The sequence below is a fragment of the Scylla paramamosain genome, chromosome 27 (genome assembly GCF_035594125.1).
Source record: "Scylla paramamosain isolate STU-SP2022 chromosome 27, ASM3559412v1, whole genome shotgun sequence".
NCBI lineage: Eukaryota > Metazoa > Arthropoda > Malacostraca > Decapoda > Portunidae > Scylla > Scylla paramamosain.
Genome location: NC_087177.1, coordinates 5,802,501 through 5,820,863, shown reverse-complemented (window position 1 = coordinate 5,820,863; position 18,363 = coordinate 5,802,501). Strand labels below are relative to the sequence as shown.

Below are 18,363 nucleotides of genomic sequence, written 5' to 3'. Positions count from 1 at the left end.
CCAGTGGCGATGACTTAGGCAAGTTTGGAGTCCCTCCCAGTGGCCCGGCAGGAGAAGAAAAGTCCTTCATTGTTTTATCTCGAATGTATTTGATCCATGGCTTGGGGGGGACGGGGCGGGGAGACGCACTACTTTGGCTTGCCTCGCCCACCAGTACCACTTCTCCCATGGAATGTCCGGGAATAAATTTGTTAATGCTTGATGTTAACTGTACAAATTTCTTAGGGCTACACTGTGAGGTATAGTAACAGTTACAAGACAACAAAAAACGCTAAAGGATGAAATTGTTACATACTGTAACATCTGTCCGAGGCACCTGGAGCAAAGCTTGTTTAGTTTGGCTTTTAGTTTCGTCTCCGTATGAAGCACGTGGTTCATCTTTCATTGAATTACAGTAGTAAACATCTTACAAACAAATGGAACCTGTCACGATAAAAATTTATATATATATATATATATATATATATATATATATATATATATATATATATATATATATATATATATATATATATATATATATATATATATATATATATATATATATATATATATATATATATATGCAGAGGAAGAGAGAGAGAGAGAGAGAGAGAGAGAGAGAGAGAGAGAGAGAGAGAGAGAGAGAGAGAGAGAGAGAGAGAGAGAGAGAGAGAGAGAGAGAGAGAGAGAGAGAGAGAGAGAGAGAGAGAGAGAGAGAAACATTGGTAGTATAGATACATGGTATAAATAAACTCGGTCCACTGAGGTTATACCGTGAAAAAGACAATGTTCCTTGAAAACAGAGCGTCACGTTAGTTTCAAGAATTCTTAAATACACGAGGAATCCAAAGGAGGCAAGGAGTGAGTGAGGGGCAGCGGCCTCCACCAGGTACTGAGTGGCTGATGCCAAGGCAGGGGTGCCAGGGAGATGTGGACGAGAGCAGGACATTTCTGTTACCCCTACATTTTCCAGGTAATTGCAAGAAGGAAATACCAGATCACCTTGAAAAGTAGACAAATTTCGTTACTTTTAATGATATTTCTTAATCCACTTTGAATAATACTCTCAAACTCTTTATATATTATGATGTATATGAACCCAAAGTTTGTCATCTTGTAAATAAACGTGCATACATTTACTATTCGACTCAGTCACTTAGGCAAACAACTGCTGCAGACTATAACCCCGGCCACCGGGATAAATGAACCAGCGAATGACTGTCTTGATTGCATCACTCAGAGAGAGACGAGATAGCTCTCATGGCGTCTCATGTTACAATGATTCGGATTTGGCATTTGACAAGGGAACTGTTAATTTGCTGAACGGCGAAATGACCTTCAAGCACTTATTCGTTAACAACGGGGTGTAGAACCACGAGGGGCAATGGGTGCGGAAGATGTAGGGAAGGTTTGGTTTATGAAGCATCAAGATAACTTTTCTAACAAAGTGAACTACGCGACCAACTGAGTTCCTCACGCTGAAGTTAGACCGGTTTAAGGCACACACGGATCACTACGTTGAGCTACTCTGATGGACTGGCGCGCGGTGGAGCCTCACTGGACGCTGAAGGCAGGAGAGGCTTGCTGGTGGGTCTTGTCAAGATACATGACACACCTGGAGGGAAAAATGAGGGGAGATCACGGCAGGTGAGGTCTGGTGCCTTCCCACGGTGAGGTAGGTACCATATGACCAATACCTGGCCATTCTGTAGGAGGGAGGGTAGCACTAGCTGGAGCTTCATCGCGGATCTCGCCACACGACACTGCTTCACTTCTTACGTACGAGTACAGGCTGAAGAGTTCACAGTGTTCCTCGGCCATGCCCTACTCCCTCACACTACCGGTCTGACCACTTCTGCCTTGACATAGACCTTTTTTTAATATACCGAAGGAAAGAAATTGCTTACAACATTAAGAAACACGTAAAACACTGGCGGCTCTAACGAAAAGCCATAGTAGTAACACATTTTTCACTCGGCTCGCTCACTCTCGAGCCAACCTGCTCATGTAATTCCAAGCAGGGGGAAATACAGTTCATCCCTATCATTACACAGTAACTGACGGCAGCACTTTACACTGAAGGATTCAGAATACATTCTCCTGCAAATTATGATTGGCAGCTTTTCAAATATAGAACTGCATGACATGATTAACAGCTTCTCAAATATACAAGTACATGACCTTTTTTTCTCATCATCTACATTACAAAGGCGAAATAATCACAGTTTTAACCTTAGCTGAGTTCTCACACTCTTCATCCCATTCAGCTGTGTTCCCTCCCACTCATTCATGGGACGCACAGTTTTACACACTTATACTACAGAAGCAATTCATTCAGTTAATTCAGTTTCACAGGAAGTGTGATCCGAGTTTACCGAATCTCATTTTCATACATGCTTTATTCTGAACCCTATACGAGATAATGTAATACACTTTAGACATAAGTTTCATTCCTCTCCACTAGACCATATATTATACACAGCTATATTGGGAAAAGAAAAATGGAGTACATGCTTGAAGGAAAATGTAGTCATTCTGAAATCTAAGTAATAAAGAAAAATCTTAAGTATTTAATGGTACACAAGAGCCATACATCAGGATGGAACTATCAAATGTCATTATAAAGTGGTTATAAAGTGGTATGAACTTGTACATGCCAAGAGGCATAAATATGTTGAGCCTGTATTTTAAAAATGGCATTATTTGAACTTGCTGTGTATGGTGGTCACTTTTTTTTTGGGGGGGGGAACTGTCATTTATTAGTTGAACATGGATACCCTCCAGTGGTGGTTGGTTTGCCGCCACACGGGAACCAGTTCTCGCATAAGATAATATTATATGTACTACGGCCACTTGGGTCATTCTCGACTCCTGGGAAGACGTCCCTACACGAGGAGCAGAGAACCCTCAGAATGTGAAGTCAGATGTTCAGTTAGGAAAGTCTTCAAAGTGTGGATACAGCGGAAAATGTTCAGCAACAAGGTGCATATTTTCTTCTTGGATACAGGAAAAGAAATGCAATTTATTGGTTTAGGAATGGTTGTAAGAGAATGGTGCTTGGCAGTAACTTGTGAGAGGCTGCGCTGGTCGAATGTCCGTCGTTTTAAGATGCATCATTTTCTTTGATTTAATAGTAACAAGTATTTTTCCAGCATATATAACGAAATACAGGTGAACAAGTCATCCCTTACGCCAGGTAATTATCCTTCTTAACCTGGCTTTCCTGAGACATTTTATATATTTATACTATGAGGCTACATGTCAATAAATTCTAACTACGGTATGAGGCATTTCTGTGAGATTTGAAACATGGAACATCTTTAAGTCACCCTGAAAACATCCTTGAATTCGTCCAGGTCAGAACTCTTGCCTCCCACCAAGTGTTGGGACCTCACCACCACAAGACCATGGCTCGTCGTGGACGCTGCTCAGAGACGCCAAACTCAGCACAACTATGTGGAAAAAGTTACGAATTCGACCTATGATGAATAAGTGAAACTGAACTTAAGCCTAGAAAGAAGTACTGTACGGTATGAAAACACTATGATACAAGACGGTGTGCCTCTGGGTCAGACTGGCGCGGGGACATCTGTAATGGAGATACGAGGAAGTGATAGTTTAGGTTTTGCAGGAAATATTTTTTTTTTTCTCCCTTCCCATAATGTATAAAAAATATTCTATGGAAAACAAAATAAATTCCATAAGGATGCAAAGGAAGAGAAACTATCACGTCCTACACCCACGCACCTACTACTACTCACTTTACATAGCCAAGGATAATTTTTGGGGAAACTATTCATAGTTGGACGAACACACTGCTCTCGGGGAAACAATCCATGCCCATCGCCAACCCATCGGCTGTCAAACTTCGGTATATCTATAAATCAATGCTATAAATCAGCTTATCTACATGAGGTGATGAAGCCTTCTAAATGTAACCCAAAACGTGGTGCTGAAAAATAAGTCCCCATTCTCTTTAATAAGGGAGTCGAGGAAATAATGGTAGCAAGGGAGCTCAGACTAGTCCGTGTTACAGTATAACCAATAACTAATATATTTTCTTATGCTATTCTACGTATTTGGGTCATCCTGTACAAGTCTCCAGTTTCGACCTGTGGAGAATGTGTGTATTGAAAAGTAGCAGAGGCGACTCGGGACTTGCTTTCCGTAGGTGATATAAAACTATCACTGATGTATGTATGCTTGGAATAAGAGTTTTTGGCTCTGCTTGCAGCGTAACGCCTAGCAGGGGCTGGTAGCCCTTCAGGAAGTGTTCTAAACCAAGATAGTGGCCATACCTGGCGTGATAACTGGCTTACTGGTTTGAAAAGTCGTCTATTTCACCTATAAGGCTTGTTGAGACTGGCTTTGGATCGGTGCATAGCATGATGGAGAGCAAGTGCTTGCGTGATACAAGTGTAACCCATGTGTGTGTGTGTGTGTGTGTGTGTGTGTGTGTGTGTGTGTGTATGTGTGTGTGTATGTGTGTGTATATGTGTGTGTATATGTGTGTGTGTGTGTGTGTGTGTGTGTGTGTGTGTGTGTGTGTGTGTGTGTGTGTGTGTATATATATATATATATATATATATATATATATATATATATATATATATATATATATATATATATATATATATATATATATATATATATATATATATATATATATATATATATATATATATATATATATATATATATACAAAATTCAGTCCCATATCATTTTGTCAGTTGACAAAATTCATTTCAGTGGATTACTTTCATCACACGAAGTGCGGACACATGATGGTGGGCAATACTTGGTGTGGCATCGGGATGGCCAGGTCCAGAACCTGTCTCGTATTAGTATCAACAAGTAAATTCTGACCAAAGTTAAGTATTAATCTTAATCTCATGCCACAAGTTAAACTCCCTCCCAATATACATTTATTTCTTACTTGGATGGGGTTCCTCAAACCCCCAACTCGTACTCTCTAAACCCGTGCCTTCACCCGTGAATGCAATTCTAGGAGGAAACTGCTGGGGCCACCCCAGCGCCATCAGGTGAGGAGTGGTGGTCAACCTGAGAGGAGTTATACATAGACCTTAGGTTGAATTCTTTCATATTCTTGGAAAATACCGCTTGTGTTGTGGACACGGTCTGCAGCAACCTCTTGGAGCCGTCATCAACATCGTCAATGTCGTCCAAGATGTCCAGCATCCTGTGGTGGTTGAGACCGTCCCGCAAAGGATCCATGCCCTCGCTTGTCCCGTCATCCTGGAGGTGGGAAGGGAAAGTTAAGGGTGGCATCAAGCACCACTCACACCCCTAGTCGAGTGACTCGTATGGAACAGCAGAAGAGTGTGAGCTAAACGCTACCTGGTTCATTTTGCACTGGGGTCGAATAAGCTGTTAGCCACAATGCCATCGTCATGCGAACCAGGACCTCCCTGTAGAACATTAACACTTGTCATTAATTCTTTAGGGGTGATGAATATCTTGGGTTTCTAATTAACATCTATCAGGTGTTTACACTGTACGAAAAAAGTTTCAAGAAGAGGGACAAAACATCATTAAGGATTCATGCGCTCTCATTCGGCTTACTTTTGGCAGGGTTAAAGCTTCCTTACCTTCGTATCTAAGTGTTGGTTCTGTGTGGCGGGAGGTAGAGTGGCTAGCATGGGCTTGTAATCATCAGGTTCTGTTCCATGATCCCTGCCTGAGGACTTTACCCCATTGACGTACACCATGCGGCATGTCCCATTACCCTGAAAGTTACTACTTCATCACCACCACACACCATTCACATGTTTATGGTCATCCGGTTCATCCTCAACAAGCAGATTAAGGCAGCAAGGGGATCAACAGCTGTAGTGAACTCTGCAGTGTTTATTTTGGAATCTGCCTCCACTCAAAAGCTAATTATTAATAGACGAAAATGTGCATGAGTTCAGCATTCATTTAAATCATGCTTGCTTAGGGGAGGCATCACTCATGGGTAGTTTTTGGTATTGTAGCAAATTCACATCTCATTCATAGGCAACAAACCAAAAATACAGCACGTTCATTATGATTAATCTCCTCCTCATCGTCAGCATCATGACCATCAGCAGTAGTAGCAGCAGCGCAAATGGTACTGAGCTGGACAAGACACTCACCTGAAACACTGACGGAGAGTTGTTTCTGAGGCGCAGGATCCTGAGGCAGAGCAAGACTGCTACAACACAGGTTACTATCACCAGGAAGGACACCACGCTGATCACTGCCACTGCTGCCACACACACACACACACGCGCGCACACACACACGAAAGGGAAAGCAGTTAGTACATGGCACGCAGCCTCGGAAGCGACTTAACACATAAGTTACACAGGCATATCTACATATACTATTTAATTAAGGGAAACAGTGATAAAATAATGAACAATCAGAATTTCCATGTAAGATTATGAACATGAAGAATAAATTGACAATGTAAATAGTGCGCTTTGTTGGCACCCAAACCAACACACACACACCCACACACATACATACGGATAAAGACATAGATAGATAGCTAGATAGATATATAGGTAGGTAGACAGCTAGATACAAAGATAGAGACAGATAAAACGAGATAGATAAACAGAGAGAGAGAGAGAGAGAGAGAGAGAGAGAGAGAGAGAGAGAGAGAGAGAGAGAGAGAGAGTTTAGGGGGAATATAAGTGTAAGCACAAAGTTGAGCGCCCAGCAGACTTACACTCAGTATTTCTGTGCAGTTCGGGTTCCAGGGTTGCCCGGATGTAGATGTAGACAGTGGTTGAGGCACCCACGCCCTTCCCTGTCCTCCCAGCAATGAGCACCGTGTAATTGGTATTGGAGACCAAGTCCTGGATCTGAGAGTAACCGTGAAGTAGGCGGTCAGTTGCCACTACTTAATGGTCATTGTTGATATATAACTTCTTTCCTGCCTCTGTTTTCCTTTCACCCCTTCTCCTCGTCCTACTCCTTTTAATCTTTTTTCTTTTTCCTTTTATGTTCAATCAGTTCTCAATTCATTCATTTATTTATTTAATATTTTCTGTGACTCTCATGTAAGGAAAACGAAATGGACGGAAGGTAAAGGAGGATAGAGAGGTGGCCTGGAGGAGTGAGTGGGCGTCGGTGGAGAGCTGCGGGACTAACCTGAGTGGTGGTGGAGTCAGGAGGGACGGTCTGGTTGCGCCACTCTTGCTGATCGTGAGAAAATTTCACCAGGTAGTGCACTAAACGACCGTTGATGAGGCGTGGAGGGCTCCAGGTGAGAACGGCATCTTTCGGGCTTGCAGGAACCCACGTCACGTTCAGCGGCGCCGTGGGAACTGAATGGGGAATGGAGATTTAGAGGCTTTTTTTATTGTTTTACATTTTTCACGGTTCTCAAGCAATGGATGACATCAGGGAGGTTTGCTTCTTAAATATACTAAACATGATGCACATTATATGAGTCAAATAAAATGGCATTAAATTTTTGTTAAACCTTTAAATAACACAAAGGAGCACTGTACAAATTAATTCTATTCACATGAAACTTATATTTATTTTATCATTGCTGTTGTTGTTGTTGGTGGTGGTGGTGGCGGTGGTGGTTGTAGTGCTGGTGGTGGTGGTGGTGATGGTGTTTTTATTATTATTTTTATTAATTTTTCATTTTATTTAGTAAAGCCGCACTCCTAACAGTGTCCTGAGCATTAAAATCGCGGTGCTTACCTCCTTCATCTGGAGTGACGTAGGTGGTGGCGGAGTGACCTGTGAGGGTGGTGGTGGAGGCCGTGACGGTGACCTTGTAGTTGTGGTCCTGCTTCAGGCTCGTCACCGTCAGCTTCCGGTTGGTGACTCGGTACAGCTTGACCTCATGGTCCTGTAGGAGTGCATAGCGTGCCGGTGTTAGCGAGCGACTGCAGGGATTTGTGTGTGTGTGTGTGTGTGTGTGTGTGTGTGTGTGTGTGTGTGTGTGTGTGTGTGTGTGTGTGTGTGTCTGTGTGTGTATGTGTGTGTCATGGTGTGGGACTCCTTATCAACACACACACACACACACACACACACACACACACACACACACACACACACACATAGAGAGAGAGAAGCACAGTTTGGATACCATAACTAATTATATATTCATGTTACATATTTACGTCACCAAATGTACACATATTTATATTAACCGTGTCTCGGAAATCTTCGTATTTCGTCGGCTGTGGGCTGCGAGGACCTCTTCCCGCGGCCTCCAAATGCGTCCCCTTCACCTCACTCCGCTTGTCTTCGGGTGTTTCCGTTTGGCTGTTCGGGTCTGATTCAACGTTCTCGACCCTAATGGTGTAGAAGTCGACCTGGATCTTCCGCGGCGTGTGTTTCCAGGTGATGCGCACGCTGGTAGTGTTCAGCACCTTGGTCTGTGATGGAAGGTGGACTTAGCATGAAGGGTAATACTTTTCTCACACTTTTTTTTTTTCGTTCCTCAAATCTAATGCAGAAAATTAAGCTTTATCATAAGTTTACCGCCTAATTCGACCTCTTGGCCTTGGAAATGTAAGATAGACATGAAAATAGATATTGTGAACAGAATGATCTGTGAAAAAAAGACGTGTTCTAGACAAAAAAAAAAAAAAAACTTAAAATTTATGTAAGAGCAATGCTAAATGTCACACTGAACAATATGAAGTAGTATGCATGATGAGATACTAGGTCATGATACTAATATATAAATGCTACGGTAATGCCCAGGAGTTGTCCAGTGCAGGGAAGGAAGAATGATGATGATGATGATGATAATGATGATGATGATGATAATGGCAGTGCTGATGGTCATGATGATGATAATAGTGGTGATGATGATGGAGATGATGTAGTAGTTAAAAAAATATATACTTTAATAAAACAAAGCCTCAATTATCAATTTAGACCATAAGTATAAAGATCAGCTGATTATGTGACAGTCTTATAGAGAAACATTCGCGTACATATTTCACAGAAAGTTATAAAACAGATTGTAAAAAGAACTGAGAATAAACACTAACCCTGAGCTTTTTCACTTTGATCCTGTTGGTGTTGGAGTGTTGGGAGAGGATGTGGGGAGGCTGTGGCAGTGTGCAGATGGTCTTCAGGTAAGACTCGGTGCTGTTTCGCCCGGTGCTGTAGGTGGCTCGGACCTTCACGCCGTAACACGTCCTCGGAACTTTAGGACAAGAGACATGGCACATATAGCAGCGGTTCAGTTTAGTTAAGTATATGAAAATTCAAACAAATTATCATGGATATAGAGAAATATACAAGGGCACTGTTATCTTTCACTGATTTCATTAATTTCTATCACAGTTACCTAGATCTGTGAGTGTTAGGGAAGTTTCGGTCGTTGGGAGTTCTTTTTGCCAGACAGAGGTGGAGGTGTTATACAACACATGATAATTGGCAAGATCCTTCTGCAGTGAGGCGTCCAGCGTCCAATTTACCTGTGGCAAAAATAAGATTCATAAATCCTGAGTATCATTAATGTGGTAATGTAGAAATAGTGAGTGCAAGTCACAGACTCCTGGAAAGACTCCTAAGAAACTGAAGATTTTACTTGAAGCGTTAACTATGACAGTCTTGTTAAATAGCCACTTAAGTACACCTCTTCACACTATTGAAGACGAAAGCTATCACTTCGAGAGGGCGTTTGTTGTTCAACAACGGCACTCACCAAGACCTCGGTGGGCCTCTGGCTGCAAGTGGAGAGATGAACGATGAGGAAGACATTATCCCGTGGCAAGTCAGAGCTGCTACGTGGCATCCTGACGGTGTACCAGGGCAGCCGAATCATGTGTTCTGGGTAGCCAGCACTGGTAGCCAACAGGACTCTCACTTTGTAAGATTTGTTTGGCTGCAGATCTGCCAGAACGAAAAATAACATCGATTCTTCAGTAAACTGAAACAATTCATATCTGATAACATTCCATATTTAATGACCATCTCCCGAGAGAGGAGAGACATGAAGATAGAGAGGGTAGTAAGACAATTCTTTCCCTTTCCTGCATGTAGATACGAGTACATCATTGTTATAAATTAACTCAAATATATTTTTGGCTAGACACAAGCACGGAGCCATTGTTACTCTAACCATTCGCGCGCACCTTGAGTTGTAAAGCACTGGACATGAATGGTTAAGGACTAAAAAGAAAAAAAGAAAGAAAAAAAAACATTCGAACTGTGTAAGAGCTTACTTTACCTCCAAATATTGTACAAATGCAAGTCTAAAAATTGTGACTACATGATGAATTGCAACGAAAAACTACACACACATCTTCATTAATCATGAGAAAAAGAAAAAAAAATCAGCAAAATATAAGATTAGCGAAGACAAAGTACAGGCCAAAAAGTGTGCTTGTGTTTGATGTGTGAAAAATAAATGGTCGATAGAAGAAGAGGCAGACCAAAGCCATCTACACTAGGTGGGGGACTGTCTCTGCTTTACGAGATGAGCTTGGAATGTTAAGGAGGACTTGTGTGGGGTGTCCAAAACATCTGTCTCACCAAATGAGGACTAAGGGGCTGCAGGACTCACTCCCCATTGGTTCTATACAAACTGATAATAATATGATCTCACTCTAAGTCAGATCTATATAAACTGTTAATAGTATGATCTGAATGTCGACATCACAAGTAGTAAGTCATCAACCTTCAACACAGTCTTACTATTAATGGTGTACTCCGTGACGTTTGGCTGCAAGAACTCCTCCAGATGGTAGTGTTTTCTTTTCCTCTTCCACTGAATGTTCTGCTGCATGATGGGGCATTTGGTCTTGCACTCCACGAGGGTCCAGTTCGCGTACAGTTCGGTGGGCGATTTAGGGTATAGCGTCACCACCGGCATTCGGATTTTATCTGTGTTGTCAACTATACAAACTAATAGTAATATACCAGCAGAGAGCTGCATTGCTAGCATTAATTTATCACAATACGGGTGGAGATTATAACTTGCAAAAATATATACACATTTCTTTATATAACTTCGGAATGTTAAGTCAATGTTCGCATGTCTTCATTCACACACAAAACCTATAAAACAAAATCCTCTTTTGGACTGCTTTCCATTCTTCTATTCTTAGTTTTGCCCAAGAAAAATTAGGTGATATTTACCCTCCTCTTTCAACTTGATGGTGATATAATTCGAAGCCTCACTGAACAGCCCTTTTTTCGAGCCATCACTGATAAGGAAGGACCTGATGTAGAAGATGTAGGTGTGACCCGGCAGCAGCTTGTTGACCGAAGCGAAAGTCTGGTTGGTGAGGGACTGCAACTCCTGAACTTGCTTATCTGAAGGCACACAGTAAAATAACTATTGGAGTTCTTTAATGTTATGGGTAAAAAAAAAAAAAAAAAAAAAAAAAAAAAAAAAAAAAAAAAAAAAAAAATATATATATATATATATATATATATATATATATATATATATATATATATATATATATATATATATATATATATATATATATATATATATATATATATATATATATATATTTATATATATGTGTGTGTGTGTGTGTGTGTGTGTGTGATAGTACGGGGAAAGGGGGCATTAGGAGACAAAGAAACGTTAGAAATATTCCATATATTCATGAATAAGAAAAAATATAAATGGCTTAGCTTACTGTAATCTTGAAGGTTTTCTATGTACAGTTAAGTTGCAGGTTTCAGGTGTAATTTTAAACATTTTTTTTTTTTTTCCGAGGCTTACCTGTTATAAAGTTGATGATGTATCCGGATACATTATCAGGTGAGGGCATCCAGCTCACGTTCACACTTTCGTGATCGATCGCCACTGCACTCACGTTGACGGGAGGCAAGGGTAAATTTGCCACCATGGGAATGTTAAGGATGAAAGCATCGGAGGCCACACCTGCCCTGTTCCTGGTCACACACTGGTAAAGGCCCTGGGGCAGAAGGATTAAGAGGTGGGTGCTTTAGAAGAATATCAATGATACCCATTAATGAAAAACATAAATAATTAGATGCCTCATCTTACAAATTCGCGGATTCTAGTCCCTGGCTAAACCCGACGACGAAAGACACCGTTCCCAAGAGAGCGCGAGAGTGCACACATTTAGATAACTGGTGTACATGCATATCTTAAACATTAATGAAATAAATAATACAAGTTATCTTTTTATCTTAAATTGCTGCAATTATGCAAAAAGAAAGTAATACTTATTAGTGTGCAGAATCATAATATTCTGAATGTGGATTTTTAGGAACCATTTTGACTAAATATTTTAGACACAAGTGCGATGAGCTGCCACGTACTGTGTCTGTGGACATAATGATGCCAATGAACAAGTCCTCCGAGTTGAAGGTTTTGGTTGAATTTTTATTGGTGAATTTGTGGCGGCCAGTCTCCACGTGCAGGATTCCATTCTTGTACCAGGAGATGGAGGGTGCAGGTGTGCCCCACGTGGCGCAGGTGATCCGCACTGTCTCTCCGTTGCTGACGTTGGTGTTGAGTGGAACGGGGCGCTTGCTGACGCTCATGGAGAGCTGAACCTTCGGCGGCGTCATCATAGTGAACTCGATCATCTGAATGTGCACAGGAAGAAGTAATGAAAACAATAATAAAAAAAAAAAACACTGTATATACACCGTACACAACTGTAAAATTCTGAAATACACAATATCGTTGAAGTATCCATCACTTGCACAATTCTACATTTACATTCTAGTGCCAGTACCTGAGTACTGATCGGGTCCCTGCTCTTCTTGCTCACGGCGGTGCAATTGTAGACGCCGGTGTCTTGTTCCGAGACGCTGGGAAATACTAGGGACCCTTGACCTTTTCTAATTGTCCTGTTTTTCGCGATGGGAGTCTCATCTGAGGTAAGATTAGATGAACTTGAAAGACAGATAAAAACTCAGGCATAAGTTGAAATAATGCCAAAGCACGCGAGTTATGGAGAACCAACCATTCTTTGCAGTATTTAATGAATAAAACATCAGGAAATTATGTAATTGTGAATGTAAATTTTAGAAGTAGGTCTGGTATAAAAGACTGATATGGCTAATGGGTTGCCAGAGACTTTTTTTAAACATTTCATATTATACCGGTATATTACGTTTAATTCTCTTCTGGAAGCTAAGAATACTCTGACTGAAGTTTCGTTTCCCTCACAGAGTGACAAGTGTACATGTGTCAATGTATGTGTAATCCTGTAGTAAAGGAAGCAAACCACCACGCAATAAGATAACACTACAAATGATATGGATTCATGGAGATGATTGAGTAGTACAACATTACAATGTGGTCCCATCAGACTCAGTCACGACCCACCTATCCTCGTCCAGTGAAGGTCAGGCTCCTCGTCGTCAGTGATACATTCCAGCACCGCCTCCTCCCCTTTGTGAACCTCCACCTTGGATGGCACGGCGAGGAGCGAGTGCTGGAAAAGGTGCCCCTCTTCATTCTTGCGAGGGACCACAGTGAGGTAGCCCCAGTTGCTCAGAAACTCCTCATTGAGCATGTCATTGATTGCTTTACACCTTAAAAGAGATAAAAAAAAACACACACACACAGAAAAGTACTATTTATCTTATTAAGCTGAAGCCACGTGGCCAAAGAATGTATAGTTCAAAATTAATGAAAATTAAGAAAACTATATGTACTGAGGCAAGACTTATTAAGACTACACAAATTAAATTTTCAGATCACAAGATTGTCAAAATCCAGTGCAATACCCAGATACCAATAGAATGGCGATGAAAGTAGGAGTGATAATATTTCCTTTTGACTGACCTTACCTGAACATGCCTTGGTCCTGAGGCTGCACGTTAGTGATCTGCAGCACCCCGGGCTTGGGCTGGTAGTACCTGGTGGGGCAAAGAGGCGTGTTATCAACTTAATAAACTTAATAAATGCTTCACAGCGGTGTGTGTGTGTGTGTGTGTGTGTGTGTGTGTGTGTGTGTGTGTGTGTGTGTGTGTGTGTGTGTGTGTGTGTGTGTGTGTGTGTGTGTGTGTGTGTGTGTGTGTGTGCTTTCTCCTCGCGAAGGAATTCTATCAACCTTGGCACTTTTTTGTGATCACTCTTTACTTTCCTCAACCTGTCTGTTGTGTGTGTGTGTGTGTGTGTGTGTGTGTGTGTGTGTGTGTGTGGTGGTGACAGTGGAGACTCGGGCGGCGCCGCTCGAAGATACGTGATGGGGTAGGAAGGCTTCCCGAGTCGTGCACCGCGTCCACAGAGCCGCTCGCTACCTGTCATCACCAGGAAGTCCAGAACGAGGTCTAAGCCTGCGCCAGCGGTACTTCAGTCGCGGTTCTTCATTACATGTCAAAAACCCTTCAGAGACGGTGGACATTAAAGAATACGTTCGGAAGCGGACTGGTAGCGAGTGCCAGGTGGATGGATACACTGAAACCAAGATTCCGACTTATTCGTCATTCGTCGTCACCTGCAGCAAGGGACATGAGTCAGTAGTCATGGATCCGGACGAGTGGGAGGAGGGAGTGCTAATGCGCCACTTGTACGGAAGCGTGAACAGCGCGGAGCACCGGCAAGAGCTTTACAAGTCCGCGGCGTAAAAATAATAAGTCCGTTGATGGAAAATGTTTTATGTTTTTGTTTTATTGTTTAGTTAATGCCTCTTTTCATGCAATTGGTATTCTTAATAACCTTTTACACATTGACAATAAATGACTTAAAGCTGAAATAAAGATAATATTAATAATAATAATAATAATAATAATAATAATAATAATAATAACAATATTTATTATTATTACTACTAATAAGAATAATAATAATGATAATAATAATATTATTATTAATTATTATTATTATTATTATTATTATTATTATTATTATCATTATTATTATTATTATTATTACTATTATCATTACATGAGAGTAGATAAATTGCTTCCCAGCCTTCACGCACACATTATTATATTCCCGCGCACACAGCACCACAGCTTCACGCACACACCACCAGTGCTGTTTCAAGAAAACAGCACTGGATTTTCACGCATACAGCACCATATTTTCATTTACGCTGCAGTATATTTTCACGTACACAGCACCACACACCCTTTACGAGAAAACAATACAAAACCATGAAAAAAAAAAAAATGAAATACATCAGTTTAATATTACATGAAATTATGTGAATGTTTCACATACACACATTACACACAAATGTGTTATAAGTACAGTTGGAAAATGATCATCTAGCTCAGGTAAAAGCCCGGGAATTACCTGGAAGTTAGAATATATATCTTGTGCTTTTGGATCTAACATTGATAGTGTTTATCATAGACACACATGTGGTGGCCACGCCCATCATGTATGGCACACTTCCTTTTCGTCTGCGTTTCACTGATGATGATTTCAATGTACTCCGAGTCGCGAGAATCACTACCACTGCCAAGGACATTGCACTGGTATTGTAAATCATCGTAATTCCTGAAGATTTCAAAATAATCTTTCATATTGTGATACATGGCATAACTTCATTCCTCCCAGAGTTTGGTGAGAAGTCTCAATCAAGTCTTAGTGAGCGAGGCCGTAACCTGGAAAAGAGGGAGTGGTAAACCACAAAGAGGTTTGCCGCTGAAAAATAATGTCTTGTCTTCAGTTACTCCCGAGGACTGCGCTAGTAGATACTTCCGGGACCACGCTTCTTAACACTAATACAGAAGGTGGGCTACACTCCCTCGCTGGTGGTGATGACGACAAACCTTCCACGATTTATAGATTAGAGCTGAAGATATTAAAAGTTACTCCCAAATTACGAAGAAAATTATGTTTTCTTCTAAAAGAATTTGGTGAGATGAGACAACAAGACACTGGCGTCTGTCGAGGTTGAAAGATCACTGAAATCGCAAGAGACATCAACCGTGGCGGAAGTATCACAAGAATCATTAGCATGAGGGACCACAGGTATAAAACAAAGAAATAGTTGAAGTGATGGTGATGGTAAGGTATCAGCATATTGACGTGGCATAACTGGTACTTTTTCCTTCTGTCCGGTGTTCTAAGTAGTCAATGTCATCAACCCTGCACTCCACAGTGTAAGGTCTGCTGAAACTTGCCGCCAGGCGTTGACCTTGTAGGACGATGTCCTCGGGCACATTCACATGTGCATAGTCAAACTGAGCAACACAAGGAAAATAATGATCTTCCTCCTCCTGTCACTTCTTCACACTCGACATGGACCTTGTCATGGCAGACACAGGAAAAGTTAATTTTCCTCTTCCACCTGCGCATCCTCCGCAAGCACTGGCACTTCAGTTAAACAGGAGAAACAATAACTACGTCGTTGCCAAGGATGAGGTCCACACCACTTTCAGGGTAACTGTCAGTTACTCCAACATATGCCGAACCCTTAGGAAGGTCACATTCAACTTCACATGACAACAGGGGTATAGACATAACCCTTGATTAAGATGTAGTCAGAACTGCCACAACAAATATGGTTAAGTCTCACTCATAGAGAGATCGAAGATGCAGTATCTTGTAGTATCTTTACAGAGTACTGGGAAGTAATGACCTTCACCAAAATAGAGTAGGGGGAATAGGAATAATGAAGGGGCTATATCACTTGTAACCGCCTGCACCACACCTCCGGAAACAGTGGACTCCAAAGAAGCAACAGCCTCCTTCTCACAACCTTCTTGAAAGAGCAATAGTCTCAGGGGGGGAGAAAGAGAACATAATCTTTCATGAGAAGTAGGGGGCTCTTATGATGATGGGGTTAGGAAAGTAAGAAAGTAGACACGAAATGAATCGATTGCACGACCAGATTTTTTCTATCACCTATCTATGGTCAAGTCTGTGACAACATGTGCTTGTCAGGGAACGTGTGGAGATATGTGAGTGGTGGTGTATTTGTGTTGTGAGACACAAGGAGACTTACTCGGCTTACAGGTTTTCTGTTTGAAGCTTTGAGGGGGAAATTGCAGTGAGTGCTGAGAACGGTCTTGGAGACAAAGTTACTTTTATTTTTTATTAGACCACGAAACAGATACCAGTCATCAGCATACACAACAGCTTGAGCGGCTGTTCTAACTCCCTTGTCTGCAAAATCAGTAAGTCTGGAACTCTAGGTCAATTTTCGCCATAAAATTCTCCGAGATAGCCCAGAAGTGTCAGCTGGCCGCGCTTACATGACCTAGCACGTCCCTACTACTGGTTCACACCGAACCAGTAATGAGTTTTCGAGACACTAAGTGTGGCACTTCGAACACCCTAGTACTAATTCACTGCCGACACACACACACACACACACACACACACACACACCACAAACTACCAAACATCAGAATTAAATACGTGGTTACAATGAGGCGCGCGTAACAATTGTTACGGTATAAATATTAGAAAGGAGATTATGGCGTCAGCTCTGTAGATAAATATGTATTGTTATATAAAGAGTCACGTTTATGTAATGCTAAAACCTTCGAAACTGTATGAAAGCTACTCTAGCTGGGGTGGGGATGGAAGTGGTGTCAGCTTTCGCTCCCCCAAGAAAGGAAAGCACTTTACGAGTGTGCTAACCCCATAGAAGTATTACATTAACTAAAAACAGAAAAAAAGAAGAAAATGAGAAAACAAGAAAACAAAATAGGAAAGAAGAAAGAAGTAAAGTAGGAAGGATGCAATATTACAAATCCGTGGAAGATCTCGGTCACGACACGAGTACCCTCCCACGAGTACCCTCCCCTCTGGTGGAGAATAATGACGCAACTTTCGCGATGTCCTAGAGATTATTGTACTTTATTTTGTGTTCCTGATGTTGCTGAAGCGGATTGCGCTGAACCTCTACAGTACTGATGCCCGTAGCTTTTCAAAACTTCTGTGAGACTATGAGACTATTACATATTGAAGTTGATGCAGTACGAAGGTCAGTGAGAATCAAGAACGCTACAGACTCAGCATTATTTAAGAAATATGTAGCTGAGGTACAAACCAAAAAGCTCTGTGTACTCTTTTGTATCTTCTGGGTTTATTTCTGTTTCATGGAGGTGATGCAAAAAGCAGGCAACAGATGTTAACAGAGCCCATAATCATTACAGTATACAGTCATTGCTTTCGTTACATTTTAACACGAGAACGATATATTTCCTATTCTAAAAACACTTAAGTAAGGGGAGAAAGTTCTAAAGATTTAAAGGCTTAGGGCCGAGGAAGCATTGTGTATGATTAAGCTTATGAACGCTCCACAACAGCCTCGCTTACAACTAAAGTCTTAAGATGAACAAAAGGCGAAACTTGGTATTTACAACTTCTCAGCTGTAAAATCGTTGCTACCACAAGTTAATCAATCACACTTTAAAGCATTCAGTCTAATTGACAGCCGGCGGTGCACTATTAGAAAACGCCAAAAAAGGAACTTTGCACAAACACACAAAATAAAGAA

The 18,363-nt window shown here is 41.3% G+C and overlaps 1 protein-coding gene across 8 annotated transcripts in view; it reads right to left on the bottom strand.

The window, feature by feature from the left end:
- Positions 1 to 69: 69 nt before the first annotated feature.
- LOC135114079 (protogenin B-like) overlaps positions 70 to 18,363 on the bottom strand; it is a 45,621-nt gene continuing 27,327 nt past the window's right edge. The window contains exons 4-21 of one of the 8 annotated variants that reach the window (XM_064029763.1): positions 13,748 to 13,816; positions 13,281 to 13,489; positions 12,685 to 12,824; positions 12,263 to 12,532; positions 11,697 to 11,892; positions 11,096 to 11,272; positions 10,652 to 10,852; positions 9,660 to 9,847; positions 9,300 to 9,429; positions 8,998 to 9,155; positions 8,146 to 8,373; positions 7,691 to 7,841; positions 7,127 to 7,302; positions 6,702 to 6,837; positions 6,121 to 6,233; positions 5,593 to 5,730; positions 5,342 to 5,412; positions 5,102 to 5,239 (exon numbers count right to left, since the gene is read on the bottom strand). In XM_064029763.1, the coding sequence (XP_063885833.1) occupies positions 5,347 to 5,412; positions 5,593 to 5,730; positions 6,121 to 6,233; positions 6,702 to 6,837; positions 7,127 to 7,302; positions 7,691 to 7,841; positions 8,146 to 8,373; positions 8,998 to 9,155; positions 9,300 to 9,429; positions 9,660 to 9,847; positions 10,652 to 10,852; positions 11,096 to 11,272; positions 11,697 to 11,892; positions 12,263 to 12,532; positions 12,685 to 12,824; positions 13,281 to 13,489; positions 13,748 to 13,816 (2,746 nt within the window). In that variant the 3' untranslated portion in view covers positions 5,102 to 5,239; positions 5,342 to 5,346. Of the gene's footprint in view, positions 5,240 to 5,341; positions 5,413 to 5,592; positions 5,731 to 6,120; positions 6,234 to 6,701; positions 6,838 to 7,126; positions 7,303 to 7,690; positions 7,842 to 8,145; positions 8,374 to 8,997; positions 9,156 to 9,299; positions 9,430 to 9,659; positions 9,848 to 10,651; positions 10,853 to 11,095; positions 11,273 to 11,696; positions 11,893 to 12,262; positions 12,533 to 12,684; positions 12,825 to 13,280; positions 13,490 to 13,747; positions 13,817 to 18,363 lie in introns of all 8 variants that reach the window. The other 7 variants (XM_064029764.1, XM_064029765.1, XM_064029766.1 and 4 more) reach the window with 7 other exon arrangements.